This window comes from Halyomorpha halys, unplaced genomic scaffold, assembly GCF_000696795.3.
Source record: "Halyomorpha halys isolate HHAL.00 unplaced genomic scaffold, Hhal_1.1 Scaffold321.1, whole genome shotgun sequence".
Lineage (NCBI taxonomy): Eukaryota > Metazoa > Arthropoda > Insecta > Hemiptera > Pentatomidae > Halyomorpha > Halyomorpha halys.
The window spans coordinates 807,873-820,024 of NW_027115809.1; the positions used below are offsets into that span (position 1 = coordinate 807,873).

Genomic DNA, 12,152 nt, shown 5'->3' on the forward strand with positions numbered 1-12,152 from the left:
TATAAAGTCACGAGGCCATCTTCTTTTCAGGCGCCTCGGAGGATTGCCAGGAATGGAAGAGGAAGCAAGGTTAGAAACTAGTGGGTTTGGGTGGTTAGGTAGTTTATGATGGAAGGAATGATAATAAATAATTTAAAAATCAATTACGAGTATTTTGAAGACAATTTGCTATTCATACGGAAAGTTTAACTGTTACATATTAATTTACAAAGTCTGAAACGTTGTTAAATGTTAACGTAAAATAAAGAAGTAATAACAGAGCTATTTTTTCCTGAAAAATAAAAATAATAAATTGAAAACTATATGTTATTAATTTTCTAGAAACTTTTTTTTGGAAAAAAAAAGGTTTTATATATATTTTCTGATATCTTGTTTGAAACTGGTTTTATTATTCAATTAAATTAAATTATATTCGATTATATATCCATTAAGTCCCAACACTCTTTATTTATAACTTCAAATGCCACACAGTTCGACCACCCTGGCCATCATCAATGATAATCTAAAACTATAATTACACAGCATCACATCAACTGTTAAAAATTTGCAGCTTATTCTGCTCCGGTCTAATAAATTATTGTTAAAATTAATCTAATCTGTCTAAATTAACCTATTTCAATTTAAAAACTTTTAATCACAAATTATCTTAATAATATTATCGCTAACTTATCAACAACTATCAATTTATTATTATTTTCAATATTTTAAGATTGTCCTTGGTGATAAAGACCAGGTTGAATGAAACGTTGGCTATTTGAAGTTAGAAATAAAGAGTATTAGGACTTGACGGATGTAATATATTTTAATTGATAATCAAGAAAAGTTTTTCAAACATATCTTTATTACTGAACGAACCTATCATCATCGGGAAACTCGATGGCCTTTAGGTTTCCTGGGAGTGGAAGATCAGTGTTGCTAAATCCACCAGCTAACTAATCCACCAATGCCTCAGTCATTATTTTTATTCCCGCCTTCATCTGAATCAGATCCTTTTTATTCGAATGGTCCTTTTTAATGGTTCTTTAGATCTGCCGTAAATAGTGATCTTTATAAAATACTAGAAATAAGAGGGTCACCATTTGATTTCTCTACCTTAAAGTAATTTAGAACACTCAGAAGAATTTCAGGTGATTGGGAATCCAATGCTTTACATTCTTACTTCATAGTGAATCTTTATGTCCTACTAAATACCAAACAGTATTGGTAGTTCTTACATAAAATTGTAAAAACTATTAAATTATTAAAAATATAAATTCTATTTAACAACTGTTAGAAAAATAATAATATCATTAAACTAAACTGTTGAAACTATTTTAAAAAATATTTATAGAAAACTGAGATTGCAAAGAACTAATTTATTGCTAGGCCTGTTATTAAATTCTGTTAAAAGTATATTAATGAAGATGTAGCATTGTCTAAGATATTCTTTTTAAAAATAGTTTACGAATGTGAGTTTCGATAAAGTGAAAATACCAAAACAGGTGAGATAATTATTAATATTATAATTATTCAAGGGTTGATAATTATTTAGGATTATATTTACTTAAAAATTAAATTAATGGAACAGTGGTGTCAAATGAGACAGGCGAGGTTAGACACAAAACCTTGAACTCAATAAGTTTTCCTTTATAAGTAACTAATATAAATGAATAATACGACCTTCATTATAAATATTTTGTAATAATAATTGTTTTTTATATATAAATAAGTGAACTATTTTAATTAATTATTTCAAGTTGTTGTTATATAAGTATCATTTGTGAAACTATTTACAAATCCATAGTAGATAGATGCCTGTAAAGAGCAAGATAGCTGAGCACGTTTGGGTGTGGGTCCCAGAATGCCGGGTTAGAAAAGGTGTGGTTCAATAACAATCTGAGGCAGTTAATATTTATTTTCCTTGGTCCCTGAGAAATGAATCTTCCTAATTGATAATGATATCTATTAGTATCAGTTCATAAATATAAGTATTGATACTTTTTGTTTTATAATGGGAACGATTATTAATTATATTATTGAAATTAAAAGGTACAAAAGTAGGACTCAACATTGTATCTGTTAGCAAAATATTACTAAATACAAATTAATAATATTAGCATCTTGGAAGTGGGTAGTTCATCGGTAAGACACTGTTCTACAAACTCCAATGACCCGGGTTTGAATACGGCTGTGGCAGATAAGTATTTTCTGTTTCATTGCAGCCGTGAGTCAGCCCTGTTGGTTTGGGGGTTCTCTGGGGTCCATCCAGCCTCATAAAATGGGTACCCTTTATTGGATAAAAATCTGGCAATTGAGTGCGTTTCTGACCAAATTAGTTCCTTGCACAACTGTTAGTCCAATAACAGTACTTGCTTACTAAGTACTGCACCTCTAATCCTTTTTGGGTAGTAGCAGTGCATATTTATTAATTTTATTAGTATTAACATCTTATGAGCTGTAGAGGTGAGGTAATTGGTTGTTGCCTGGAGTATAATTGGCCTCCCTGGTTGCTGGAATCCTCTGCCCTGTTCTCCTAACTTTTTTGGTTTTATATTAAAAATTAAGTTTATTTTATAATAAATTTTTGAACAACTGAGATTGATGACTCTTAGGTTTTTCCTCTCTAAACAACACAAATAAACCACCTAAACCAATTTAAGTACCATTATTTTCTGTCAATAATTGTAAATAATTTTAGAACTTTATTGAATATTAATTTATACATGAATTACTGGTCGTATATTTAATTTTTTATATTTTACAGACTGATGGTGAACTTGGTCATAATAACTGCCCGAACTGCTGCACTCTTCCACCTCAGAGGAGGCCAAATGAAAGGGTAATCTATAATAAAATATATATGTCTATAATATAGTATCAATCAATAATATACTGACGATATGAAGGCAGAAAGGCATCAGCACTAAAAAGCAGAAATTGAAATTTTTAGTGAAAAGATTTCATTAGCAATAGTTCTTTCATTTCTCATAAGGCTTGAAGAAAAATAAAAATAGAGAAATTAAATGTTTTTGTTAGGATGAGATGAAAGAAGTATCACTTATGAACTGTTTCTACTAGAAATCTCAATTTATTCGTTTTGGCACTTACGCCTTTCTACCTTGACCTCACATAAGTGTCTGTAAACAATTTTTATGACCAATTTATTATTTATTAAGTATTTCAAGTGCAGGTATTCTTATGAAAGGTATTGTTAACATTCTCTACCAAGTGCGGTTGGAACTGTGTGAGATTGAGAAGGTTGATGAGTTTGTCTGTTTGGGGTCCACTACGAAATTTACAAAACAAAATTGACTGTGAGGTAGTAGTTTTCTCAAAGTTATCCTTGTTGTAGTATGTTGTTGAAGCAGTCCAAAGTAAAAATCTACTAGGCACTTATAAGGCCAAAGCTCTAGAGATCTCTGCTCAGATTTAAAAAGGAGATTTTATAAAAGATATCTGGAGATGTCCAAGAAATGCCAACAAATTGGATTTTTTAGGTATTCATTCTTTTGTATAAATGTTATGGCGTATGCTAACATAAGGTTATTCATATACTTTAAACAAATTTTTTGAGTTCCTGAGATTGATCGATTCCGGTCCAATTATGAAAAACAAACAAATTATTTTTAAAATAAAAATAAATACACAAACACTAATTTAATATGATAAACTAAAGTAATAAACTCTAGAAATGACATTAGAATATGATAGGTAGGTACCTAAGTAGCCACATAATGTATAACAATCACAACCAGGAAATAAGTTTCAACGATGTCAAGATTTTGTGTAGAGAAAATAATACTATAAAAAGAAAAATTATTTATAAAAAAAAATTAGAAAAGACATTTAATATAAAAGAAAACCTCAATTTCATTCCTGATATCTGGAATTCAATCAAACAAAAATAATAATTAAATGAATTACCCCTACCAACAGCCTCTTATTAAACTTTCACATTTTAAACTTCCTCTCTGCTATAATTCATAGATCAAGTAGCATTGTTTTGTTATAAAAATTAAAATTTATTAATATGCTGATAATTGTAACTTATTAAGTGAGTACGATATAATTTTGAAATACTCTTTTATTTATTAATTGTTTTTTCTATGTATTAACAGAAATGAAAATAATAAATTTTATAAACTTGTAGGTGTACTATTTTTAAAACAAACAGTGAATTATATTGTACTCAAGGAGGGGGGTACAGTATCCTCAAAACGTCCAATAGAATAAATACATGTATTAAAACCATTATGTTTTTATTTAAAATTTTTCACCTTTAGGCAATTATAATTGTTTTTTTTAAGTATAGGTCATATAGAAGTTTATCATTAGTAGAAGGTTATCATAAATTATTGAAACAATTTATGATAACCTTCTACTTGAGTTTTATGAAATTAGCACACCCCAAACCGTGCTTAAGTTAGGTGTGCCTGTATCCAACCTCCCAAAGGCAATACCTCCTTGGTGTTTTCCTTTTCCAAGTTCTTAAAATCAAAAACCTACCTACATCCTTGATCTCCTCACTCTTCATTCATCCATCCACTCATTAAACACCAGATCCCAACCGATTGATTTATATATGCCCTCCTACAGAACCACCTTCTTTAGCAAATCCTTCGTCATAAGTGCAACCTTCTTCTGGAATTCTCTTCCCATCTCCATTCGCCAGTCCTCATCCATTCTTTCCTTTAAACAACACCTATTCCTCCACTTATTGTATAACCAAACCTCCGCATCATTGTAATAAAATAAATAGACATATATTGATTAAATTATAAACAGTAGTTAAGCCAATATCCCAATGTAATTTCTTAATGTATGAACCATGTATTTATTGTTAGGGGACATATGTCCCAGAATAAAATTATTTTTTCATATAATTTCAATTTTTTATTTTTTTTTCAGAGAACAAACGTACTCAACGCAGTCCTTTGTTTAATAAAGGAGCTCGATTATCCAAATCTGGAAGTTGTCCAAATGGCAGTCAAATGTAGGATGGAGGAACTATGTAATGAAATGTAATTAATTTAAGTAACAAAAACTGATGTTATAATATTAATTTGGATTAAGTTTATTGATAACAAAGTGATATTAATTAGTTAAGTATATTTTATAAAATTCACTCGTGAATGAACTTAATGAATAGAAAGTTTAAAAAAAGGACTTTTTTTTCTTTTCTCTGACAGTATTCTGGTAGCGGTTAGGTTCATTTTAATCATGCAGACCTTTCATTTTACGCATTACCCTAAGAGTGATTATAGGAAAAGTTGCAATGTTAAATAATTATTAATTACCTCATGTTCCTTATTTGTTTTGTACAATTTTTTTAAATGTACTTATGAAATGCTGAAGAAACCTATAGCTCGTTATTAGTATCTATACTAAACTTTGAAAAAAAAAAAAAAAGACTATAGAACATAATATAGTTACTTACGAAATCAGTCTTAAATTATGATATTTTGTTTGTAAATAAAGATCTTAGTCTTAGTTCTGTTATATACCTAAATATCATGTTGTAGTACTTAAAAAATAATTTTGTTAAATTAATGTTCGTTTATTTTGTTATTAAATCTTAAAGTGATCTTGATTTTTCAGTATGACTAAAAATTCGCTGATTGTTTTTAATATGACTTTTTTTCCATCTTCTTCTTTCCGGTTGATATTTCTACAGTTGTTCAATTTTTCCCCGCCATTTAATCTTGTGCCATTATTTTCCCTTCAGTTTAACTTCAATCAATAACAATGGTTTATAAGTGTAATCAAAAATTTTTAACTTATCATTTATAAAAATAATTATAACATTTAATTGACAACTTTTGTGTCAAAATAACTGCTTAAATTTGAATTAATAAAGAACTTTTTAAAATTGTAAATTTAATGGTACATTAATAGCTTTTTACTTATTGTGATCATCTTAGATGAAAGTAAATATAATTTTGTTTTATGTTGTGTGAATTTTGAAAAGTATTTGTATCAATTAAATATCTATTAATTCTATTAAAAATTATAAATTTATTCATATTTATTTTTATTTGTTAAAAAAAAATGATGTTAATTTTCACTGTTATCTTTTATTGTTCTTCCATATTGGTCTCAATCTATTATGTGTTAAAACCTTTTTTTTTTAATATTTCTCTTTAAAAAGGAATTTATCCTTGAAGATTATAACCTATATTGTTTTGTTTTTTCAATCTTTAAAGTTGTTTTAAAGTGGCAGTGTGTATTTTTTCAAGATTATTTTTATATTCTGTTTCTTCTTGTTCATTTTCTGCTCAAACATTGGATTTGTAATCACCGTCCATTGTAAAATTACATTTTGAAAATGTATTTTTTACAACAAAGCTGGCTCATGTTTTTCTTGCCTCGTATGAGCATTACATGTAAGAGCAGTATTGCAATCATACGTCTCATATAATAAGCGAAGTATGTGTTATTTCACTTATTTCTGTTGTAAATAATGTGTAAAATAATACCAGTGAGTTTATTGAATCGATAGATTACCAAGTGCATGTGCAATAGATCTAAATATATATTTAAAAAATAATTAAATCTATTAATGTTTAGTTGAAATTTCTTTATATTTTATTAAAAAGGTTGTTTTATAATTTTGTAGTTAATAACAGCTGTATTAAACAATAAAATACAGTCTTGCTTGAAATTTGTTCCTGTAACTCTCATCTTTTCATTTTCATCACTGAATAGTTAAATAAATTAGAGACTAATTTTATAAATTTGCAGTATAATGTTTTGTAATTACGTCATAGTTTGGTAAAAAAAAAATTGTAAGCCAATCTTATGGCGAATTGATGGAAGTTAAATTTTGTTTTAAAATTATTATGAATTCAATTAATGTTTTGTAAGAAATAATAAAATAGCTTTATTTCTGACTAGTACAAAGCCTCAGCGTATTATTTATATTTTGTTCTCTCATGTTTAAACCAAACTAATCATTAGGTTTTCCACAAGAGTACAAGTTTCATTCCTTAAGGTTTGAAATTTATTGACATTAATATGAGGCATTGAGAATTAGAGTGCACTATTACACAGTTTGTGAAAATTGAGTTTTAACTGTATGTGCGTTGGCTGTATACAGAATTTTAGTGATTTAGAAACCATTCAGAAGATAAATTCAGTTTAACATATGTCCTTCGTCTCAAGTCAGCTATAACCGGTATATAAAGGCCCATTTTCATGTCACAGATACTTATCTTGCAATTAGGATCACAACAATGAGTGTGACGTTTTGCAGGTTTTTCAACTGTTACTGAATAAGGTTTAAAAAAATTATTTTTTAAATAAAAACAACTTTTAAAAACTTGTTGGACATGTAAAAAATGTAATTAGAAGTGTCTAAAATAAAATAATGCCCAAGTTAATAAAGGTATATACTTCAAAAAACAATTTTGATAAAAAAAAAATAAATTTGAAGGAATGTAAAAATCCATAAACATGGCAGAACCCAGAACGATGGTAGGTGGTGGAAGCTAGAACAGTACTAAACACGATTCGAGACAGTCCAAGATGAAAGGGACATGCTAGAGCTCATCCCACCGCACCGATCACAAGCTAGATAAAAGACCTCCCTTGACGATACATTGTTGTCATATGTGCTCTCAATCCTCCATTGCTTGAAGACATTGTGTCATGCCCATGGTCAAAGTTTTAAAGCAGGTTAAACAAAAATTATATTAAACTTTTCTTAATAATAATTGAACTACAAATGATCCACTTTACTCTTAACAAAGTTTATTTCAATTCTCTAACATTTTGGCCCCATAGGCCATTATCTAAGAGGACAACCTAAAATTGTTTTCATATTGTAATAATTTTGGTTGTCGCCTTGATAAGGGCCAAAATATTGGAAAATTAAAATTAACTGTTGAGAGTAAAGTGGATCACTTGTAGTTGTGTTATTATTAATATAAACCACTCTCAAACAATTAATAAATGTATTAAATCAGAAAACTAATTTTTTCAAGGATTTACCTCAAAGTCACAGCTGCAGAGATTGGTCTACTCTGGTCATCAGTGCCTCACATATCCTTAATATTCATTTCTATTTATTTATATGTCAGTTTTCTTAATAATATTAATTAAGTAATTACAACTTATTGATCAGTAATATTTTTTTTTTTTTCATAACCTCCTGTAATGATGTTAGCGGGTATTTGGTACATACATATAGGAGGTATGCTATATGTATAGCTGGGTGTTAAGGATACCTTGGATTGTCTTTTGGCATTATAAGGTTAGGTGAGGGGTCCAATGAAGGTTGTAACTTGGTTGGCTTACGCTAGTGGATTATTGGAACGGGGAGGGGCCGTTCCGCTGGTCTGTTGGCTGCCACAGATCAGTAATGTAGTTATTAATTTACTTTAACATGCTTGTCTTTGACCAGATGCATGAGAATGGAGATTTTTCATTTTTCACCTTTGTTATAATCTTTCACATTAACCATATCACTACTTTGCCTGAATAGTGACATATCTGCCAAAAAGTTTTAGTTTTGTTTTGAAATGGACATGTTCGAAATATATTACTCTAAACAGAGATTTCTTTCTCTTTTGTGGTCCCTCAACAGACTGTCCCAAAGCTAGTAGTGTTCACCATAAGGAAGCACATTATACTATGATAAAACAAAGAGAAGCAGCTAGACACAAATTTTGTTGGACCTGCCTGTTTGCACATTATGCATAGTTTAAACTACTCCGTAATGTAACCCAATTAGCAGTTCCCAAATTCCTTCACATTCATCATGCCCTCTCTATTGCTCCCAGTCTAAATCTCTTCCAATAACACCTGACAATCTCAACAACCATTTCACATGCCATGCTACTGATCCATCACTCTTTCCTGATATTCTAAATCACACCTTCAATCCAGAAAACTTCTTTTTTCCCCACATATCTTACAAAGAACTACTAGCCACCATTCAAATATACTATATGAACGATCATGGACCGGACAACATTCCTGTTAAGTCGATTAAATCCTGTCTCCCAGTCCTTATTCCTGTACTTTATTATATATAAAATTTTTCCTTGCAAAATGCCTCATTTCCTTATCATTGAAAAACCACTTTAGTTCGACCAATTAATAAAATCCCAAATCCTTCTTCACCTAATAACTTCTGCCCTATTTCTCTCTTCTCTACCCTTTCAAAACAGCTAGAATGCCTTGTTCAGATCCAACTTTCAAACTTCCTAGAAGAACGATCCTTCATCAATCCCCTCCAATCCGGCTTTCGACCTTGATATTCAACACAATCCACTCTCCTTAAAATAACTCATGACCTCCAGACTGCCGTGGAACACCAAAACCTTACTATCTTCATCTTCCTAGATTTCTTCAAAGCATTTGACACGGTTGACCACAACATCCTTCTTACTAAACTAAGATATCTTTCTCTATCCAACAGTGCTTTGCAGCTGGTTTCAATCCTTCCTTTCTGATTGTTCCCAGTACGTAGTGGTTCCTGATAAACCTCCATCAATGACTCTACCCCTCACCTGTGGTGTCCTGTAGGGTTCATCGCTATCCCCACCCTTTTCACTATCTACATCAATGACCTTCACATTCTTATCCAACATTCTCAATACCATTTGTACGCTGATGATTTCCAAATTGACCTTTCCTTCCTATCTGACCTATTAGTTACCGCGGAGAAGCTTCAAGAAGACTTGAATCGAATTAGTCACTGGGCACATAAAAACAAGCTTAAGTTGAATGCAGAGAAGACTAAGGCAATTGTAATTGGATCCAATAACCTTCTGAAAACTACTCAACAATCCAATACAATTCCATTCATACGTTAAAAACCTTGGTGTCACCATAGAAACTCTTTCCTGGAAAAGCCACTTCTCCAATATTTCCTACCATACCTTCTCCACCCTAAAGCATTTAAATTATCTTTGTCACCTACTTCCTTTTGAAATCTGTAGGCTCCTGGTTACTTCCTTAATGTGTGGTTTACAGGGGCGTCTCTGAGGAACTCAAAGCAATTTTTTTTTAATATTTATTATCAGAAGTGTTAGTCATCGTATGTTTTATGATATGACATGTGGTTTTATTTTATTTGTTATATTCTTATTTTATATATTCTGTTAATTATTCTTGTTCATTTTTATCTTTTCAAACTCATTATTTTATTATATTTTATGACATTTTATAATTTCTTTTTTTTATTTTACTCTAAGGCTTTAAAGCCTAATTTTGATGCCTGTATATTATTCTAAGGGACCAATCCCATAATAAATAAAGAATATTATTATTAAATATGGTACCATTTATATAATACAACAACTAAAAAAAAAATCTTTTTTTGTCAGATGTGCCACTATTCAAGAAAAGCAGTGATATAAAAATACAAATGAATGTAGTTGTTTTTTCAAAATAGTGGTACTGTACCTCACGAATAACAAATAAAAAAAATATATATCACGTAAAACTAAGGTGCTATTTGTTTTGATTCTGTTTGTACACTTGATTATAAAGTTGAGTTAATAATTTTATTGTCATCCTGATTTTATCTTGGTTACAATCAATTTTCAGATATGTTTTATTCTTCAGATGTTTTTATGTTATTTCCTATGCCCTATCTAGTCCAATCAGTAACCACAGAATTAAATTTTCCAAAACTTTTTTTCTTTTTTCCTCACAATTTTAGTAGTGTAATATTTTGTAAATTTTTTGTTATAACAAATATTTATTTTTTTTCTTCTTCTTACTTCAATTTCTTGAACTAAACTAAGTATTTATTGCCATTTGTTACTGTCCTTAGTCTAGGATTTTTTAAAAATTGTTTTAAGTTATCTGAATTATATCAAATTCAACCCATTTAAACACTTACAAGCTAGTAATTTTATTTATTTTTTTTTTTTTATAGTAAAGAGAAATATGATTCCAGTGAATGAAGAATAAAAGCTTCAGAAAATAAAATATATCTTAATAAATGTTGTTATAATTACACTTGTTTTACTAAGAAATTATTTATCTTTATCTGAATTGTTAATAAATAAAGTATCATTTTATAATACTGATTTCTGTAAATAACTCATTGAATCATAATAAAAATGATTTACTCTTTGATTATTACATTTAAACAATAGTAATAACAGGAGGCTTGGTTAATCCAGATATTTGACGCTGATACCACTAATCACTCTATAAGGATACCTTCATCCACAGAACACCTGTCAAACCCAATTCTGCTCTTTCGGCCCTAACATCCGCTCATAAATGTTTCAATAGATCCTTCATACTAACGAGTCTTCAAGAAAATTGAAATTCTTTTTGAATAAACAATTTGTTTAACAAAACAGGTAGAAAAGTGTTTATATCTGATGTTATGAAGATGACATCGTAGTGCATTAATCATTTTTCTGAAGTACACATTTCAGGTGCATAATAAGGAATAGTTTGGCTTAAAATTAACCCTCTCATGGGATCGTCTACCTGACGGGTATAGGTATGGTTCACACCTTTCCTCCAAAATGGGTACCTCTATTTGCTTTAATAAATTATTCCATAGTTAGGAATACAGAATGTAAGCTAGTGGTTGTGAAGCAGGATTTACAAGAAAGATGAAGAGACCACTTAAAGAAATTATATACAGGATCAGAGGATTGATATACCAGAAAAGGAAAATGAAAATGAACTGGTCTCACCTGACAGCATTGATATTAAATTAATTTAAGAACTAAAAAAACACAAATGGCCTAAAGCTGAGCCATCCTAGCAGAAAGCAGGAAGTTCACTGTTAGTAGAAGAAACAATGTCACTGCCACTATAATGGACCAAGTCTGTCATTGAACCAATTATTAAAAACTTAGGGAACCCAACTCTATTCAATAACTGTAAGGGAATCATCTATATGGGATAAAAGGTGTTCTCAATTGCATTATAGAACTGCCTGATTCTATACATGGAATCAATAAAGGAAACGGTTGGCAGGATAATAGGAGAGTCATTCTCATTGAGCTTAGAACTGAACAAGGGGATTCTCTTGCCCTAATACTGTTCAGCATGTTTTAAATGTGATTTATAAAGAGGCTAATGTCACTAGGCATCATTTTTAATAAGATGATTTAAATAATGGCATATACAGACGATATTGTCATTATAGGTAGAAGTCTACAGAGCATGAAAGAAGGATTTATGAGATGGAAGAA

General features: G+C 29.9%; 1 protein-coding gene across 1 annotated transcript in view; it reads left to right on the forward strand.

Annotated features, from left to right (window-relative positions):
- The window catches only part of LOC106681244 (cilia- and flagella-associated protein 410), a gene marked incomplete in the record, with an annotated part of 130,322 nt that extends 123,297 nt beyond the window's left edge, over positions 1-7,025 (forward strand). The window contains 2 exon segments of the mRNA XM_067052775.1: positions 2,744-2,818; positions 4,888-7,025. Coding sequence (XP_066908876.1) covers positions 2,744-2,818; positions 4,888-5,004 — 192 coding nt within the window.
- Between the last annotated feature and the right edge of the window lie 5,127 nt (positions 7,026-12,152).